Source organism: Camelus dromedarius, chromosome 8 (genome assembly GCF_036321535.1).
Source record: "Camelus dromedarius isolate mCamDro1 chromosome 8, mCamDro1.pat, whole genome shotgun sequence".
In the NCBI taxonomy this organism is placed as follows: domain Eukaryota; kingdom Metazoa; phylum Chordata; class Mammalia; order Artiodactyla; family Camelidae; genus Camelus; species Camelus dromedarius.
In genome coordinates this window covers 81,097,317-81,117,719 of record NC_087443.1, presented here as the reverse complement: position 1 = coordinate 81,117,719, position 20,403 = coordinate 81,097,317, and the positions used below count along the sequence as shown (strand labels likewise).

Genomic DNA, 20,403 nt, shown 5'->3' with positions numbered 1-20,403 from the left:
CCACAACCAGATCCCCACCCTGGGCAACACCCCCGCGCACACCGGCATGATGGGTGTGAACTCCTTCAGCAGCCAGCTTGCCGTCAACGTTTCCGAGACGTCACAAGCCAATGACCAAGGTACGCTGCACGAGGGCTGGCCGTCTGCTGGACACCTGACGGGATGGGGGGACTGGGCCCCGAGTCCAGTGGGGACGTGGATAGTGCCCCGGTCTCTGCGGCTCTGCTCAAAGCTCTGGTCCCAGCGAGCGCAGGAGAGGATGCTCGAGGACCCAGAAACTGAGGTGGCGGCTACAGTGGCTGCCACGCAGTTTACTGGTGTTTGCTAGAAGTTTCCTTGAATTGATTCTTAAGTGGCTCTGCTTTTGTGGAAAGGCTGGGGTTAGGATAGCTGTGATGTAGGAGCCAATGGGACCCTTCTTGGATGCGTGGCACGGGGAGGGGGGAGGGGGAGGGCTTGGCTTCTGAGTTTGAAAGCAACATGTGGAGAGAAGCGCCCACGCCCTGCCCTGCACCTTATCATGGAGTGCGGTGCCCGGGGCGGCCGGGGGTCCTGGCGGCTCACCGCTGGGGCCGGCTCTCTGAGCCCCTTCCCATCCCTTCTAAAATCCATGCAGGCAGTCATCTCAGGAGACCCCTCCTGGTCCTGCTGCTTGGCTCCCGTCCACCCTCCTCCCGCGGCGGGAGGGAGGCCCCTGCCCCCTCCCCCACACTGACAGAAATAGCATCCACAGAAATGAAGACCCCAGAACAGCCTTTCCTGGGGAGTCACAGCCACAAACGAGCTCTCCTTGTCAGCCATGGCATTTGAAGGTCTGCAGAGGCCGACAGTTCACACCGTGTTGGGGTGGGCAGTGGGGGGACAGACCAGGAAGCTGAGCGGCTGATAACTGCTTCTAAAGAGAAATGTGAAAGCCACTGACGGTTAGATGCAAGCGCTCTCGGGCTGGCCGCGCAGGCCAGCGAGGCAGGACGGGGCTCGGCCGTGGCTGGAGCGGGGCTGGCGTGAGGAGGTTATCTGAGCTGGCGGAAAGCATTTGAGGTCAATTAGAAATGTTGAATATATGATAGAGATTTGCGGGGAAACCCCTCCCCCCCCCCAGTGTCTCTCCCTGATAATAACGTTATTTTTGGCCGGGGGGGATTTTAACAGTCGGCTACAGTCGCAATACAAGCAGCGTGTCCCCGCGAGGCTACGCCCCCAGCAGTACTCCCCAGCAGTCCAATTACAACACAGTCAGCACTAGCATGAATGGATATGGAAGTGGCGCCATGGCCAATCTAGGGGTCCCTGGCTCGCCTGGATTTCTTAATGGCTCCTCCGCTAACTCTCCCTACGGCAGTAAGTGTCTGTTTTTGTCACACGTCATCACACAGATTCATATTCGCTGCAAAGTCAAGTGTGTGCGTTGCTTGGATGTTCTGTGGTGTGAGCTACTGGATAAAAGGAAGGGTGGCTCTGGAGGCTGGGCGTCCACATGACGACAGTAAATTGACCCAAAACGGGCCCCGCGCGGTCCCATTGGAAACCCAAACAAAATCGGCACCCTTGGGGCCACCCAATTGGAAACCAAAGTCCAACACGAGAGTTTGCCTGTTATCCAGAGAGTGGCCAAGCCAGAAACATCTCATGCTCGCTCTGCTGGCCCGATGTTGCAGGCAAGGCCCAGCCCTCTCTCTGTCGTGTGGCCGAGCCCGGCGTCGCGCGTCCTTACCATGTTTGCTTTGTTGCAGTAGTGCCGTCCAGCCCCACCATGGCAGCCTCTTCGGTCACCCTCCCTTCAAACTGTAGCAGTACACACGGCATTTTCTCATTCTCACCTGCCAATGTCATCTCTGCAGTGAAACAAAAGAGCGCCTTCGCGCCCGTGGTCCGGCCCCAAGCTTCCCCTCCTCCTTCCTGCACCAGCGCCAACGGGAATGGACTGCAAGGTGAGGGCGTGCGCTGGCCTGAGGCCACGGCCTGGGAGCACCCCCGAGGTGCCCGGGGCAGGCCGGGCTGGGCCCCGGGGGTGCGGGTGTCTCCCTGGGGGGGGGGGCGGGCGCTCCGCCCTCCCCTCGGGCTCATCCTCGGGCTCCTTGCACCTCGTGAGGCCACCTGGCCGCTGCATGCTGCCCTTTGTCTGCCAGAAGCAACGCAGCTCCCCCCACCCCTACCGTGTTCGTAGACACGCCTCCTACCACCCGATTCTTCCTCTGGGTTGAAGAAAATGATTTCCTCAGCCTTCCAGCATAACCTGAGTGTCCTCACACAGAGCAGCCCCTACCCGCAGGGAGCAGACCCACACGGGGAAGAAAGCGGGACCGCGTTCAGTCCCGGTCAGCGAGCAGCGAGGGCAGTGCCGGCCCGCGGCTCCTGGGCCCGCCGTCTCGTCTGCAGGGCAGCGGGACTGCCGCAGGCCTGGGGTGGTGGGTCCGCGTGCCCACCGCGGAGCCAGCCTGCTCTCGCTGTCCTGACCTGAGCCTTCACACTCAGCCTGGTCTAACAGGACTGGGGCCCACCAGGCGGCGGTGTCCCTGGAAGGGCGCTGCCCCTAGACCCAGGGCGGCGCGTGCACTCACGCCAGGCGGGCGTTGGTTTTTCTGGGTGACCTCTTTCAAAGACTCAGGAGGGAGATGGTCCCGCCCCAGGGCAGCGGGAGGCCCCTCCTGACACCGCCGCCCACCGACAGGGCGCGAGGGGCAGGCGCCCAGCGCCCACCCGGGGCCCTCTGGGCAGTGGCTGTGGTGCGAGTGGCAGGCGGGGCCACGTGAGGGCCCCTCGGTCTCGTGAGCCTCCACGTGGCTCTTGGCGATGGACTGAGGCCCAAGGCACTGAAATTAAGTGGCCGTCATCTGGCCTCTTTCAGACGCCGCCTTTGGTATGTGCTCCTCCCGGTGAGAATCAAATCCAGTTACTCCTTTAAAAAATGAATCCATTGAACCAGTATTTACTGAGCGCCTACTATGTGCCAGGCTCTCTGCTGGGTGCTGAGGACGTTACCGTGGAGAAGACAAACTGGCCCTTTTGTGAAGTCGGTGGCATATTTCACTTTGATGAACTAATGCTCAAAAAAGGAACTGGAAAGGTATCAGTGATTTGCGATAATTGTCTGCACAACACCTGTTAGCATATGAGAGGGACACCCAGCCCCGGAGGGCCGCCGACTGGCCTGGGAGCCGGCAGCGGCCACCAAGAGGCAAGTGGCCCAGTGCCCCGGTCCTGCCCGCTGTCCACACGGTGCCGAGGCCCCTAGAGAGATGGCGCCGTGGGAGCCGTGTGTACACACACAGGTCTCCCAAACCATAAAGTTGTAACGGTGAGTCGGAGAGGAATTAATATTGTGAAATTCATAACCTGAGAAACTGAAGCTCCCATCACTCCGTGAACAAATGTATTGATACATTGTGCATAGATTAATGGGAACGATCACTTTGACAAAAATTAAACGACACTAAAGTAAAAAGATTAGAAATTGCCTTTGTACCAGGAGTCCGCTGGCAAGTGTCCGTTGCACTTGGCATTCTAGTGCAAAGTTTTCTCTCTTACTCCAAGAAGAGAAAGACGCCCTCTCTAAGGTGGAGCCGTGACTTGGGTCTGTCTCTTCGGGGCCCTCAGCCCTTAGACTGCAGAGTGGGTGGGCTGTGAGGGGCCCTGACCTTGGCGAGCCCGCGACTCACCATTACGATACAGGACAGTCAGCGGAAGGTCCAAGGCGAGGGCCGGGAGCAGAGGGGAAACTTGAGGTGTGTCCAGTTTTGACCTCGGGAGCGAGAGCTGGCCTTGGCTGGCGCCGCAGAAGTGACCAAGTTGGTTCACATCTGTCGACAGAGGTGGCCCCTGGGGCGTCTGGGCCTCTGTCTGCTATAAACCAGCTGCTGAGACGTGTGGGCCCCCTTAGCGCACAGAAAGGCCAGAAGCCTTTCCCTTTTCCACATGAGGTCTCCGCCTAGGAGAGGCCCCCGGGGGGGGGCCTGTCCCCACATGCACCCCCAGCCCAGGAGGTAGATGCCCTTAACCGAGCCCACGGCTGGTTAACGGAGAACCGTGCAGACCCACTGTCACTGCTGACCGAAGCCCAGGGGGGCCGGCCCCGCCCCCGGTGAGAGGCACCCCTGACCTGCCCCCCCTCTCTGTTTCAGCTATGTCTGGGCTGGTAGTCCCGCCAATGTGAGGGGCTCTTGTCACCTTCGGCCGTGCCCAGCATCCAAGGACGGACTTCAGGGGACACGTTAGTACGTAAGACGTGCTGATGGAGACGTAATCTTCAGTACATCAGCAGCGGTTGAAATGCTACAAGAGACTTTGTTTAAAGATTTTATTTAAACTATTAAGAAGCAACATGCAAACAGCCTACTTCTTCATGAACAATTCCATTTTATTGACTGAACTTTTCTCATGTTTTCACATTTCTCAGTCCTGAAGAATAAGGGAAAGCAAAGCGACGCCTATTTTGTATAAAGTTTCTGACTCCGTCTTGGCCATGTCTAGTACTTGCTCTGTGTTGGGAGAAACTTTGTGAATGCACCGTTCTGATGATCATGAAACACTGATGAAAAATGCCTCCAAACATTTTTCTGTGCTCATACTTAGATTCACAAGGGTTGTGTGTCTCTATAATGTGAAATATTTTTTTGTGGTGACAAAAGGGGGCCAAGGAGGTCTGAGCCATCGAACTGGAAGAAAGGAAGACTATATGGTTAGAAGACTCGGGGTGGCAGGGAGGGAGGGAGGGTTTATCATTGCTTAACTTCATCTTAATGAAATGAAACTTTGTAACTTATTGTAGTTAGAAATTGTAACTTTGATATTGAATTCTCTTGCCTTCAACAAGCACACTGACAGAGAAAAAAAAATGCTACTGTCTGTTGGTTCAAATATCCCCCACTGCTAGAGCTTCCTGTTAATAAGCAAGCGTGACCTGCGGCATTTTTTTCAACCTTTGCTAGCTCTGTATACTATTGCATTCTTAGGCTACTGTGAGGTCCATGTTTCTTGTACCAGAAATTGTCCTTTTGACTTCTAGACCCTTCTTCCCTGATGTGTTTTGTATGTGGTTATAAAATTGTAGACTTTTGTGATTTTGCCAAAGTTGTAGCTAAATATTTATACACTTGTCTTGGAATTTTTTTCAGATCCACTTAAATATTTAGAAAAAAAAGAACAAGTTTTATTCCTTATGTGTCTTATAAGGAATAAAATGGTCTCCATCCAACACTTACTTTTCCATGAACACTTGCTGTTGCTAAGGGACTTTATTTTGTAACATATCAAGTATAAATATTGTATTTATCTTTGAAATTTTGTACATTGCTTTTCCCACCATTTTCTTTTCCTTTCTCTGGTCTGTATTGGTTTTTGATCATGGCCTGGTGGTGTGATGCTGAGAAGAGCATTAAGCCAAGGACTGCCTGTTTGATCTGTTTCGTTCACTGAACCAGTGTCCTTGTATTTCATTCATACTTCCAAATTTTGCTATTGTTTAGACATTCAGTCTTTTTTTTTTTTATTTTGAAGAAAAGTCAAATTCATTGTTTATTTTTATATTATTTTTAAGTTATCTGAACAAATACTTTTGAAGAAAAAAAACGTTCATTGTATAGTCAAAGCGAAACGGTGCCACCCGGCTGCGACAAATCCTAGTAGATTCCGTGCATGTGGGACGGCAGAGGCGACACCGTTTGGGGCCGTGTCCTTATTTTATTTTTTTGGTAGAATGTAAAAAGTCATTTTAGCTGCCACCCATGACTTTGCCACATTAGCTGAACTGTGTTTACTGGAAAAATTCAGAGGCCTAAAGTTTAAAATAAAATTTACTTCTGACGTTTTAATTAAAATGTTTGCCACATTAACTTCTCTGATGCCTTAAAAGTGGACTTCTTTAAAGAACCTTTGTGCTCTTTTATCACTGGCTTCCACCACGATTGTTAATCAATATTTCGTTTGGAAATTTATGGTGTAAAACACACACACGCACACACACACACACACACACACACACACATACACACAAAAGCACAAGCTGGGGGTTCCGCATCTGAGTCTGCTGCCTTCTGCGTCCTCCAAGCCCACCTCAGATTCAGAGAGGTTTTAGGGGCCCCACAACCACCCCTCCTTTAAAATTCTTTTTTAACAACCCCCTTTTGTGGTCATGCCCCCACAGCACTGTACTTTTTAAACTGGAATGACCTCCTTTAGACACTGTACATGTTGGTGCCAAACCCGCGGTGAGACCAAGAGGGTCGGTTTTTTTCTTTTTTTTTCCCTTTGCAGACACAGCACAGCACACATTTGCAAACTGCAGCAGAAATCAAATCTAAAACAAAAAGGGAGGGACTTTTTAAAAAATTTTCTTGACCAAAACCAAAACAAAACAATGCAGGATTTAAGAAAGTGATCATACGAGGGACTAAATAAAAATCAGAAGGTCCCCGTGGGCGGCAGGTCGCACCCTGGCCCTGCGACGGCTGGCGAGGCTGAGCTACGTGGATGAGCTTGAGAAGTCACTTTGGAAATAAATTGCCTCCGTTTTCTTCTGTACGAGTAAGGGTTTGACCTAAAAGCGAGCTCACGTGTACATGTTAAGGACGTTTGCAAGCTTCTCATCCCTGCACTTGGTTTGTGTTTTAGATCCATTAGTTGCCCTCGTGGCTTCATAGCCTCAAAATCGAGCGCTTCACTAAATGGTAGATTTTACTGTTAAAGACCCTACAATAATAAGATTGTTTTATCTGTACATTTTTTCAGATATTTAACTGTATAAAAATGTTCATTTTACACAATATTTAATTAAAGTATTTCTTGTCTGTGAGTTTCACTTTGGGTAATTTGATCTGTTTTGATTACTAACGTGGCTGGCTGACCGTGCAGCGGTTACGACGGGAGGCGGTGGGCGGGGAGGGCTGGTTCCTTTGTGCACGCAGCACCCCAGAGCTCACGTGGCCAAGATAAAAATGAGTTGTAGAAGAACCTCGTCCAAAGCTCTCCACCCTCAAACACTCATCGAACCTACACAGAAGGATTCTTGTTACTTTGATGGCTCTGGTCCCCGGACGGGCCCGCTGTATGTGTGCCGCACGCCCACTGGAACATCTGAGTGTGACTCTGGGGCAGACCCCAGAGGCCACAGCAGCACCGGGGCCCACAGACGGTCTCAAGGCTCCCCAGGGGCTTGGTCACCCTGCCTCTCCGCCCTCGGCCCTCCTGCCTCGGCCCCTGGCTTCTGAACAGGAGGTTTGGCAGGCAGAGGGCGCAGGCTCCCGCCACTCCAGGAGGGTGTGCCTTCTGTCCCTGTGTGCCACGGGGGCGCAGAAGAGCACCGGACAGACGGGCAGATACCAGGGCCGCAGAGGCTGAGGGACGTGGCCAGCAATTCCAGGTCCCCGGCTGTGGCGTAACGGACCCCTCGCACTGTCGCCGCCCCCCGGGTGGAGGCCCCACCTGTGATGAGGTCTGCCGTCAGCACGGGGCTTCCACTCACGGCCACGTTCAGCTCCTGTGCGTTTTCCGCATTTTCCGCAGTCCTGTTCTGTTTCGCTCTTTTTCATTTTCTCCTCAATGAAAGGCTGGCTTTGCATGTTTTGGCTTGCAGCTCTCTAACACATCCACGTAAGTGTGATCCAAATTAGTACTCACAAACGTCATCTTAATTACTTGTTCTACTGAGCAAAACAGGGAACAATTAGTCAAAACATAAAGAAACTTTTGTGAACACCTTTTTCTTCTGTCAATGACAACCAGGCTCCTTTGATTGCATTCTCCGTTCAGCCTTAAAGAGAGCAAAGAAAGTGGCTCATGGGGTTCAAGGCTGCAGCCTGCCCACTCCCCTCCCCTCCCCCTCGGCCCCTTCCCCACGTGCTGGGGGCCAACGTTCGCCTCCTCCCCTACCCTGAGCGGGTGCCAGCAATGCCCTGCCCGGGAGCAGGGTAGGGCTGCCTCCCAGAGCTGGCTGGCCAGGGCCCTGCAGCCTGGAGGTGAGAGAAATAATTTTAGGTTTGCGTTTTGACTCCACAGTGAGAACTGCTGTCTCTCAAAATGTGTGCCAAGTATCGCCAGGCCGCCTTTCCAGGTCTCTCAAGCTTTGAAAGATTATTCAAAGCACTTGAAATGGGCTTCCATCTAATGCCTCATTTCATTGCATTAAACAGCCTAGTTAATAAAGAATCGATATATTCAAAGAGCAAGGTTATCTTTTGTCTATAAGGGGTGGTGTCGTTCTGAACCTTTTATAGTTCAAATGCTGAAAAAGACCTCACGAAATCCATAGTCATCAAGTAGGTCAGCCAGGGCCGTGAAGAGGCCCTGAAAGGAAGGGGGCGCGCCCTCCCCTACAACAGCCCCGGCCTTATCTCCTCGCGCGGCGCGCCCACGGCAGTCCTCAGAAAATGTCAATTTCTCATCAAGACAAGGGGCTGCGATGATCACTTTCGCCTGAGAAGACATACAATTAAGAGAAGGCAGAGGGGTGGCTGCGGCCACGATCTGGGGCTCCTCCGGTCCCCGTGAGCCATGCACCCCCTCCCAGCAGATAATAAGGGCTGTTGATAACTCGAGTGTCAGTATGCCAAAGAGTGAGTTTTCAATGTGAGTCCTTGTGCTCTGAGCCCGCCCGGCCGATCCCAGGCCCTGATAACGGCGCAGCTGCCAACGGACACCCCGGGTTGGCCCTCACAATTAATGCGATGAATAAATCACACAAAAGAGCCGGGATGCTTTATTCTCGGTGAGACAATCCCCTGCTTTACCCTTCAAGGATTCCTTTTATGTTGGAATAAGGTTGCTTTTAATGAAATTTAAACTCATCAGAGGAAATCAAAAACCTCCAATCAGATTACAAATTGATTTTTTGGTCATTTGTCATTCCCAGTCTGGGGCCGCAGGTTTCAGTAGGAGCAGGCTGCTGGTCTGGGGCTGGGGAACCAGCACGCACACAGCCACCAGCCCCGTGGGGACACACGGGAGCGGCTCCTGACCCCGTGCAGACTTGGACTTGGTCTCCCCACCGCCCGGGTCTGGCAAAGTGGAGCCACAGCAGCAGCAAGGCTTAACTGGGGACACCACCGTCCTCGGCAGGACTCACAGGGACTCCTAGGTCTGCAGTTGTGACCCACTGGCGGCGGCTAATAGAGACACGTCCTCGGGATCGTGGTAAATTTGGTTCATGCCCTGACTCTGCTCTGTGCCACCCCACGTGGGGCCACCCGGAGCAGCCAGGCCCTGCACCCCAAGAGCTTACAATGTGAGGTGGAGAGAAGGCATGGCCAGTCCTACTCAGCCATCCAGTCTGAGCCCAAACGCTCACTCCTGGGCACAGCCTGCCCTGCCTCCCAGCTGGGATGAGGGGGCCTTCCCTGTGCTCCCACCAGACACTGGGAACCAGCCGCCCACAGCCACAACCACCACCTCATGGGGTTCTCCTGTTGTGCCCAGGAAGGACTCTGAGGTTCTGAAGACAAGGCCCTGCACATCCCACCGTCCCACCCCTACATTAGGGGCACCGGTCAAGGCTGCAGGGTCCCACCAAACATCCGGGACTCAGTGCTGGTCTGGAGGCGCACTTCGCGGGGCCAGGGATGAGATCGGGGCAGGCGCCATCTCGGGAGGGAGCATCATTTCCGGTTCAAGAGTCCTCAGAAGCCACCTCTTACAATCCAATCCCTCAAGCGAGGAGAGGCCCCTACCCCGTCCAGCAGTGGGCAAGCGCCAAGCCTCGCCCACCCACGCAGCGCCGCAGGCTTGGGGACACCTGTCACGTGATCTCATATGGCCTTCCCGTGGGGCTCTGCATGGGTTCTGGTTCCCCTCTCTCAGGTGACAGAACTGCAGTTTGGAGAGGACAGAAGACCAGCCCGAGGTCACAGGCTGGAAGGACCAGGGCCAGATGCCAAACAAAGTCTCCTGGCTCCTCCCACTGATTCAGGTTTCAGGGAACTTCACAAATTTCTTAAAAAGAGAGAGAGGACATCTGGATGGAGCGAGAACCACCATGTCTTCCTGGGAAGGTCTCAACCGAGCTCAGGGAAGGCACACGCCTCAGGGCTCGAGGGGCCTGGCTCAGCCCGGCCACCTGGACAGACTGTCAGATGGAAACAGGCTTGTCCAGCCAACGTCAGTGGGGGCACGGGGGGGGCCTCACGGCAGGACACATCCAATGTCACAGGCTCACAAACCTGAAACCAAGGGCAGAGGCTCCAGTCCCCAGCACCTTTGAAACATACCAATAGGCCGGCAAAGAGCAGCCTCCCAAGTGCTTCTCCCCGCTGTGCTCTGGGCGCCACGTGGTCTGCAGGGTGGCCCCACAAGGCTGGGGGAGCAGGACGCCTGTGTGTCTAGGTGCCTCTCAGGTCCACATGGCACGTGCAGTGCAGCCAAGGGCAACAGGCCGCGTGAAGGAGCCATTCACATGGTGCAGGGACAGGAGAGGGACAGGAAGGGGCCAGGAGGGGGCCAGGTGGGGCTACTGAGGCAGCATTAGAGGGACTGGGCTGCGAGGGCTAAGCCCGGTGGCTAAGCCCCAGCCAGGTTACTATCATCAAAGTGACGATGGGGACAGATGAGGATGAGGGAATGACAGACAATGGTGATTTGGGTGGCAGAGTCAGAATGAGCCACGGCGCAGTCAGAGGCAACAGCCAGAACAGAAACTAAGTGTCAGAAGTGAACACCAGTGTCCCACCACCCTGCCCCGTCAGACCACGCCCGCTGCTGCACTGATGGCGGCCATGGACCACTGCCCACTCACCTGACGGTGGGTGTGACTCTTGTTCCCACCTACAAGGGACTGAGCTCTTCGCTGCCTCCTTCCACGACTGTGGGGCCAGCGGAACCCAGGCTGGGGAGGGGCTGCAGCCACAAGGAGAGAGAGAGAGCGCGTCCTGCAATAATTACGACAAAGGGTACATATTCTCAATATACAATGAGCTTTGGCAAATCAATAAGACTAGATGGACACTCTGGAGAAAAATGGGCAAATTCACAATGAACTCACAAGGGAACAATGTAAGTGGTCAGTAAGCTTGGGAAAATAAATTCAGCTTCACTTAAAAATGCATATCAAATTAAAATAATGAGGTGAAAAATTTTTCACCTATTAAATTAGAAAAGATTTTTCTTAAAAGCTGATACTCAATCCTGTTGATGGAGAAACGGCATTTTTAAGAGTTGTAGAAAAGAAGATTAACTCGGTGTAACCTTTCTGGAAATTCCACGTTGTGTCAAGAGACTCAACAATGTTCATATCTTTTGACCCACTAATTCCACTTCTAGGAATCAATCTTTAGAAAACTATCAGAGATTAGACAAGACTTTAAGTATGAGAGTGCTCACTGCAGTAATGTTTATTGTAGAAAACTGGGAAGAACCCAAAAGTCTAAAATCAGGAATTGTTAGTAGAATTATGAGATAGCCATACAATAGAATATTATATATTCTATTAAGCTATTGAGGTCATGCTTTTGAAGTATATTTAATGAAACAGTATATATTAATGACATAAACTTAAGTGAAGAGAGCATATAATATTATATACGTAATACAACTCAAATTTGTAAATTTCTATGCAGAGAGAAGGCAAGAAGGAAAAAAATATGTATTTGGAAACAATAGTAGTTAGAATTACAGCAAAACCAAGCATGTTTGGGTGGTGAAAGCTGACACATTACATGCATATTTTCTAAATTTGCTGCCAGAGAGACACTCAGGGTCACACAGAAACTGTGTGCTGCTCAGGCTCCCAGAGGGTAGTGTACCCCGTGTTGCTGAGTCCCGCCCTGCCTCGTGCCGCAGCTGACGGGGCAGGGCACCTCACTCGGAGCCAATCCAGCTGTTCCAGGCCAGATGTCCTGGGGGCTCTGGCACTGAAGGCCATGTGGAGCAGGGGTGAGACTGACGTGGCGGCAGGAGATCAGAGACTAGAAAGCAGGTCCTCTTTCAGAGAGTGCAGGACGGCAAGAGGAGCACAGAGTTGTGGACTCTGGGGCCACAGGATCCGAAGGAGACAGGGCCCGAGGGAGAGAGCCCCATGAAGTCCAGCCGAACTCCCTGCTCCTGGTTTTCCCAGCATCCTTTGTGGCCTGATACAAAATTCAGTTTTACCTGAACTTCCTTGAAGGGATTTCTGCTGCTTGTAACCGATGACCGACCAAATTAGGGAGAAAAATCATTTTAAAATTAATGTCATAAAAAATCCAAATGAACTTACGAAGTATTAAATTTGATAAGTAAAATTTAGCAAGAATAAGGAATATGAGGTCAATATGCAACCATATTTCTGTAACAATAATAGTTAATGGAATTTTAAAAATTATACAATTTACAATACTGTAAAAGTGTCAAATACCTAGAAAGAAAGGTACTGAAGTTATGCAAGATGTCTGGACAGGAAACCATGAAATTGTTGAAAGAAATTTTGAAAATCTTAATAAAGAGATGCATATACCATATTCATGGATTGGAAAACTACATATGGAAAAGGTGCCAATCCTCCCTAAAATGACAGTAGGTTGAGTGTAACCTCAGGCCCCACTTCCAGTACCATCCCTTTGGAGGTTAGAACTTCAACATACAAATTGGGGGAGGACACAGACATTCAGTCCATAACACTGTGCAAATAAGATTTCTTATGAGACCATAGTAATTAAGACAGTTGGGTATTGGAGCAAGACTAGACAAATAACCGAATGGAACAGAAAATCCAGAAGCAGACTGCACATTCGTGGTCATCTGATTTGTAACAAAAGTGACACTGCAATGCAGTGGGGAAGCATGGTCTTTTCGATGAGCTGTGCTGAGTGTCTAGATATGCATGTGGTAAATGAAGTGACTCCCCCATCACACATGGTAAAGTGCAAACCAGGATGGTTGGAGATCCTAAGATATGACAACTCCCCAGCCATGAAAAAAAGAGGGACAAGGGGAACAGGCAGTGTTAAAATCAAAGTCAGGAGAACTCCCAGGACCTCTGAACTGAAGTAGCAGTAAGATGGGGTGAGGAGAAGCCATCTGCGTGGGTGGCTGGTGAGGGCTGAGACTTGCGGAAGGGCCTTTAAAGGTTAGAACAAACCCCAAAGCCAGTTCCCCTCCATCTCACTCCTTGGGTTTGTCCACCTCAGTCTGCGCCAGTGCCACAGACGGGGTGGAGACCTTGCACTTTGCGCCGGTTCTTGCAGGGAGCTGGGAGAGCGGGCACTCTGAGAAGACCAGCTGTCCAGAAGTATGCAAGATGCCTTCAAAAAGACCTATGGTTTCATCACCAAAAGTAATTTAAAACGATCTAAGTAAATGGAAAACATCCATGTCCATGGATTGGAAGAAAATACTATTAAGATGTCAATGCTCCCTAACTGAGCTATAGCTTCAATGCAGTTCCTGTTAGAAACATAGCGGCTTCTTTGTAGAAAGCGACAAGCTGAGCCTAAAACTCATATGATACTGCACAGGACCGACAACAGCCAACAATCTCGAAAAGAACAACGTTGGAAGAGCCCACTTTCCTATTTCAAAGCTTCCTATTTCAAAGTAGCAGAAGTCAAGACAGTCTGGTGCCAGCATCAATGGAATAGAATTGAGGGTCCAGAAGTAATCCTGCATATCTCTGGTCAACTGATTTTCAGCAAAGATGCCAAGACCAATGGGAAAAGAAGAATCTCTTCAATAGATGGTCAACTTGGTAGCCACAAGGCGAAAGGATGAAATTGGACTCTTACCTCACACCATGTACAAAAATTACGTCAAAATGGATCAAAGAGCTAAATGTAAGAGCTAAAACTATAAAGCTCTTAGAAGAAAGCCTAGGGGTATCTTCATGACTTCAGATTTGACAAGGGATGTGACACAAATTTGGCAATTGTGCAAGACACAATACATGTGACAAACATCTTACATGTGACACCAAAAGCATGAGCCACAGAATAAAAAAATATAGAGAGTGGACTTCATCAATATGAAAAACACCCATCTTCCAAAAGACACGATCAAAAAAGTAAAAGGACAACACACAGAATGGGAGGAACTATTCGAAAGTCATGTATCGGGTAAAGGACTTGTATCTGGAATATATAAAGAACATTTACAAACATTACAAATAAATAGACAAATGACTCAATTTAAAAGTGGACAAATGATCTGACTAGACATTTTTTTCAAGGAAAATATAGGCATGGCCAATAAACACGTGAAAAGATTCTCAGTGTCATTAGGCATCAGAGAAATGCAGATCAAAACCACAGTAAGAGTCCTCTTCACAACCACCAGGACAGCTGTAGCGCAAAAGTCCGATAAGCACAAGTGTAGGTGAGGGTGTGAAGAAATCAGAACCCTCATTCGCCATGGGTGGGAAAGTAAGACGGTGCAGCCACTGTAAACAATCCAGAGCACTCTCAAATGTCTCTGTCTTAAAGACAGAATCACCATGTGGCCCAGTAGTTCCACTCCTAGGGACACACACAGGAGAGATGAAAACGTGTTCACACAAAACCTTGCACGTTTACAGCAGCGTTATTCATAATAGCCAAAAGGCGGAAGTGACCCAATGCCCATTATGAATGGACTTTCAAATTTTGGTATATTCAAACAGTGGAATATTATTCAGCCATAAAGGGAATTAAGTACAATGAGGCTACAACGTTGAAAACATTATGCAAAGTGATGGAAATAAGTCAGAAAAAAATGCTTGTTATATGTTTCCATTTATATGAAATGTCCAGAACAGTCAAATCCACATAGACAGACAATAGGTCTGTGATTGCTCAGAGCTGGGAATGCGGAGAGTTAGGGGGTGACAGTTAAAGAAACGTGGGGGGAGGGTTCTTTGTGAGAAGATAGAAATGTTCTAAAACTGACGGTGGTGATGGTTGCTCGTATCTGTGAATATACTAAAAACCATTGAATTGTACATTTTAAATGGGCAAATTGTATGGTCTGTGATTTTTTTTTCTCAATAGTCGATTATTAAAAAGTCTTGTGGTTTTTATCAAAGCATTTAAAGAAATCAACATTGCTTTTCACGGAGAATTACTCTTAAGGCTTTTGGTTTTCTGGGGAAACCGTATTTCCTGGAGAAGGTTGTGAGGACTCAAGCCCCAGGTCAGGACGTGGGCCCGCGGGAGCTCTTACAGTCTTTGCCTTAAGTGGGGCCAGGGCGCCTCCCACCCAGCTGTGCCCCAGGAGGGGCTGCTTGGCGCCCACACGCCTCCGAAGGGGAAGGCAGTCACATGGGGCCCCGCGCAGCCTCTCCAGGCCATGGAAGTCAAGATCAAGGCCCCCGACCCCTTCCTGGGGTGAGGCACTGTAGGTCCAAGCTCCCCCGCCCCCAGTCCTGGTTCCACGTGGCCCCGGATGGGGCCACCCCGGCCTGAATTCTGCCCGGTTCCTTTTGAGGCTGCCTGTGTTCCACAGCTTCTCATCGAGGCCATTTCCTAAGTTCGATTTTTCTTAAAGGAAATAAAAAAAAATCCTTTAAGGATAGTTTTTAAAAAACTGTTTCAATAATTTCCAAACAGTCCAGAATACTCGGTCCTACTTTTTAAACCTCACAGCACTGCTTTTTAAATTTATTTACGACTGGTTGTCCTGTTAAGATGGAGTCTCAGCTGCGTCCCCTCCTGCCCCTCCTGCCCCCCCCCCACCCCGTCCTCAGCATGGAGCCAGAGGTCCCTCTAACGTGAAGTGCAGCCCAGCTTTGCCGCACCCCTCCAGAGCCCCCTCCCAGAGCCCCCTTCCAATGCCAGCAGGACAATCAACCACGCCACCCCCTCCCACACCCACTCCCTCCCCAGCTGCCTGAGCTCCAGGGCCCTGACAGCCTGACACCCCTTGACCGGCAGCTCCTACCTGAGGCTCCACACTTGTTCCTCCCTCTCCCTGAAACTCTCTCTTCGCCAAAGTGTCTGCTGAGCCCCCCTAACGGAGGTCTTGCCCCCATTCCCGGGAGGGTGTCCCTGCCTGCCCATCTGAAATTAACACCCCACCCTGAGCTCCGCCCACATGCCTCCCCTCTCCCTTTTATGTAATTTTCCCCCTTAAGCACAGGCTTTAGTTAATTAACCTGCGTACCGTCACCTCCCACACCATAAGCCTCGAGGAGAGGGCTTGTCTGCTTGGACCACTGCTGCATCCCCAGCACCCCAGCCTTCGCAAACCGAACTTTCAAAGAAGCGATCATCTTCACCACGTCTTCAGCCACGGCAGGGCCCATGACCTGCAGCGGGCAGCAAACCTCATCTTTAATTTCACTAGCTTTGCAGAGTTTAGTGTTTCCTTCCATTATGAACAGAGGCAACAAACCACAGTTGTGTTAGCAATTCCAGGGACTTCCTGCAGAGACCTTGAATGATTGTCCATGGTTATCGTGACTGCAGAACTCCGGTAATCGGCAGACCTGTTGTTAGATCTTCTTATTTAGCACATTAATATCGAAGGAACACATATGTAACAATATAACAACTCTGACTTTTAAAGTTGTGGTAACTATTCAGTAGAGTTACTTTTCTTTGTAATCCTGTGTATTTCATTTTATGCATTTAAAATCACTGTTTTCAGAAAGGGGTCTGTGGGTTTCACCAGGGGTGGGTGACAAAGGGGTCCGTGGCTCAGAGGAGACGAATAGCCCCTGGACTGAGGTGCCTGCTTGTATGCTCAGGATGTGTGGTTTAATATCAGCCCATGCTGACCTGTTGAGAATTCAGTCTTTTTTCATTACCTAGTACGGTTTTGCTCCGCAGCACACCGTTTTTGAGTTGGCTTATAATATACTCTTTTCAAAGTAACAGAACAACAAGAAAAGAACTCCTGAGTTAGACCCACAGCCTCCCTGGAGGCCAAGCGGGTCCCAGAATTTGTGGAGGCCTCACCGTGGTCCAGGTCCTGGGCCAGAAGTGGGGTGGGCATTACATAGATAATAATCCATTTTCTATCGCTTTTGTGTAATCCAGGCTTACTGTGAACATAAAAGCAGTGAACATGGATTGGGAGGACAAGGTTAATCCTCCTTCATCCCAGCTCTGCCTAAAACTCTCCTCCTCCCAGGCAGATGCATCCACCCCTGGGCTGTCAATCTTCTGAGACCTTGTTCTAAGGACTTTAGAAATAGACATTTCCATATAGGTAAAAAATACCCTAACACGGGTCATGATTTTTATATTGCTCCGCATCAAGCTCCCTCAGTAATCTTCCCCTGACGGTACATGGGGCTCCGCTCTACTCTTCCAGTGGCTGCAGGGATGAAAGGCATCTATGTAACCAGCCCTGTCGAAGGTGTCCCATTCCTTGCTACTGAGAACAACACTATAGGAACGAAAAGCATACAGTGAAAAAAATTCAGAGACATTATGTTTTAAAAAGTTGTTCACAACTGGTACACTGAAAACCACAAATCATAACTGAGAAGTTTTAAAGATCTAAATAATTATAGGGATACACCATGCTTGTGGGTTCAAAACCTCAGTAGTGTCAAGAGATAAATTCTTCCCAAACTGATCTGTGTATTAAACGGAACAAAAATGTCAGCAGGTTACGTTCATGGAAATTAATAAGTCGTTTCTAAAATTTACATGAACATGGAAAGCGCCAAGGGTAACGAAAGTGGCCTTGAAGAAACATGAAACTGGGAATTTTAGACCACCAGCTGTCAGGCGTATCTCGAGACTGTAATAAGTGGTGCAGTGTGTCGCTGGCACAAGGACAGAGCAAAAGTCCCGCAACAGAACCACACCTGTGACAAAGTGAGGCCGGGCCACACGTGGTACTGAGTCGACCGGCTTTGCCTCCTGAACAAATTAAACCTCGACCCTACCTCACACCCCACACAAAAAAGCAAGTCTGCATGGATCTGTGGCTAAATGTGAAAGATGAAACAGCAGAGTTCTTAGACAAAAACACAGGAGAATATCTTTACAGACTTGTGACAGGCGAAAATACACTAAACGGGACACAAAACCCTCAACCACGAAATTAAAAATGGATAAATCTGACTACATTACAATAAAGAAATTCCCTTCTTCAAAATGATTTCTTTAAAAGAATACAAAAGCAAGCCACAGAGTGTCTGCAAGACACACAATGGACCAAGAACTCATATCAGATGTAAGAACTCCTGCCTATCAGTGAGAAAAAAGCAAACAGCTTAAGAGAAAAATGGACAGAAGACTTGAAAAGGCAATTCATAGAAAGCCAGATAGCCACATGACCCATAAAAATTTAAAAAACAGATGCCAAGCTTCATTATACACCAGGAAAAAGAAATGAAACCACAAAGCGACACCACTACACCTCCACCAGAATGGCTAGTTAGGAAATACAGACAACATCATGTTTTGGGAAATAGGTGTATCAGTGGGAGCTCTCACACACTGCGGGTGGGAGTGCAAACTGGTGCAAGTACTAGGGAGAACCCTTTAGAAGTACACACTGACGCCGAACATCATGACTCAGCAGCCCCACTGCTAGGCACCCCCCTACAGTAGTGTGTACACATATTCAAATAAAACACATGAACAGCAATGTTAACAGCAGCACTGTTTTTAACAGCTTCACTGAGGTATAATTGATGGACAAAAGCTACACATATTTAATGTATACAATTTGATGAGTTTGGACATATGCATATACCTGTGAAACCATCACCTTCATCGCAGTATCCATCACCTCCCAAAGTTTCCCTGAGCACCACTGTCGGTAATACTTGCAAAATAGAAACATGTCCATCAAAAGTAAAATCAATAAATAAAACCATGGCGTATTCATACAATATGGTATTTTTTACAGAAATAGAAAAAAAATCCTAAAATTTGTACAGAACAATAAAAGACCAAATAGCCAGGGCAATCTTGAGAAAGAACAGAGCTGGAGCCATCACTCTCCCTGATTTCAAGCTATATTACAAAATGATAGTAATCAAAACAGTATGGTGTTGGCTTAAAAACAACCACGGATCTTTTCACTGTCTCCGCGGTTTTGCCTTTTCCAGAACGGAAGCAAACAGTAGCTGCAGCCGTTACAGACCAGCCTCTTTCATTACCATGCATTTCCGTTTCCTCCACGTCTGTCCATGGCTTGCCAGCTCATTTCTTTTTTTCAAGTAAGTAGTTATGGTTTCTTTATTTTTTATTTTATTTATTTATTTTTAATTGAAGTGTCACTGATTTATAATGTGTTAGTTTCTGGTGTACGGCATAGTTATTCAGTTATGTGTGTATATATATTCCTTTTCACGTTCTTTTTCATTATAGCTTATTACAAGATACTGAGTACAGTTTTCTGTGAAAGCTCACTTCTTTTTAGTGCTGACTACTATTCCATTGTCTGGATTTATTGTCCACGGTTTATTTATCCATCACCTATGGAAGGACACGCTGGTTGCTTCTGAGTTTTGGGCTTTATGGATAAATCTGCTATCTGTGGGCAGGTTTTTGTGTGAACACAAGTTTTTGACTCTTTGGGTTAAAATCAAAGAGGGTGATTGCTGAACTGTAAGTAGGAGAATGCTCAGCTGTGGGAGACACTGCCGGACGGCCTGCCCAGCCCTGTGCCGTGCTGCGTTCTCTCCGGAGGTGAAGAGGAGGCCGAGGCTCCACGTCCTCACCAGCGGTGAGCCAGCACCAGCACTTGGGTCTTCATGGCCGTCAGCACTGAGGGGTCAAAGCTTCAAAGGCAAGGAAGGCCAGCAGCCTGCAAGGACCCCCAGACCTGGGGGAAGACGGTCAGCAGACCTGGGGGAAGACGGTCACAGGGATGGTGGAGACCCAGGGCACCATGGGCACTGCAGCTGAGTGAGCGGAGACAGACCCCCAGAGCCGCCTCTGTGCTGGGTCCTGGGGGGCACTGAGCGAAGTGCAGGGGGCTTGGCCTCTGCAGCCCCTCCTCCAGCTCCCCCGAGGACCAGACTGACAGCCCATCACTCCTGAGGAGCAGGGACAGGTGCATCATGGACTGGACTGGACAGGACCGAGGTTTAGGGTCACCGGACCTGGCCAGGGCCCAGCCCCCTCAGAAGAGCAGAGACCTTAGGAGAAGCAACCCTGCAGCTAGATGTCCCACCTCTGAGATGGGAACAGTGTCACAGATGGCAGGGCCGCCACAAAGATGGGAGAGAGGCCGTGAATGCGGCGAAGGGATGAGCTCCTGGGAAGTGTAAGAGGGACCAGGGCTGCCTCTCTGGGACCGTGGGCGGCTTTCAGCTTCCTTTTGCCAAGACCTGATCTGTGCGGGGAAACTCAGAAAGAAACAGAGAAGCAAGGAAATTAAATGAAGCGTTTGTATGGGTATCAGAGGAATTTCTATTCCAAAGGCAGTTTTTACAGGCGGCTAAAGCATCTCCTTGACAAAAGTAAGTTTCTAACGAGGACGTTATGAAGCACAGGAGCTGTGAATCAGTAGGAAGGGCCGGTTTCCACTGGGGTCGCTGGAGGAACTCGGGACGCGGGGGCAGAG

General features: G+C 49.6%; 1 protein-coding gene across 8 annotated transcripts in view; it reads left to right on the top strand.

Moving 5' to 3' along the window:
• Window positions 1–6,686, top strand: part of EBF3 (EBF transcription factor 3) — a 116,505-nt gene extending 109,819 nt beyond the window's left edge. For 2 of the 8 annotated variants that reach the window (XM_064488544.1, XM_031462004.2), the window contains exons 13-17: window positions 1–119; window positions 1,153–1,341; window positions 1,842–1,931; window positions 2,955–3,067; window positions 4,122–6,686. The exon at window positions 1–119 is cut by the window's left edge and continues 59 nt beyond it. In XM_064488544.1, the coding sequence (XP_064344614.1) occupies window positions 1–119; window positions 1,153–1,341; window positions 1,842–1,931; window positions 2,955–3,067; window positions 4,122–4,139 (529 nt within the window). In that variant the 3' untranslated portion in view covers window positions 4,140–6,686. Of the gene's footprint in view, window positions 120–1,152; window positions 1,342–1,733; window positions 1,932–2,954; window positions 3,068–4,121 lie in introns of all 8 variants that reach the window. The other 6 variants (XM_064488543.1, XM_031462000.2, XM_064488545.1 and 3 more) reach the window with 3 other exon arrangements.
• The last annotated feature ends 13,717 nt before the right edge of the window (window positions 6,687–20,403 follow it).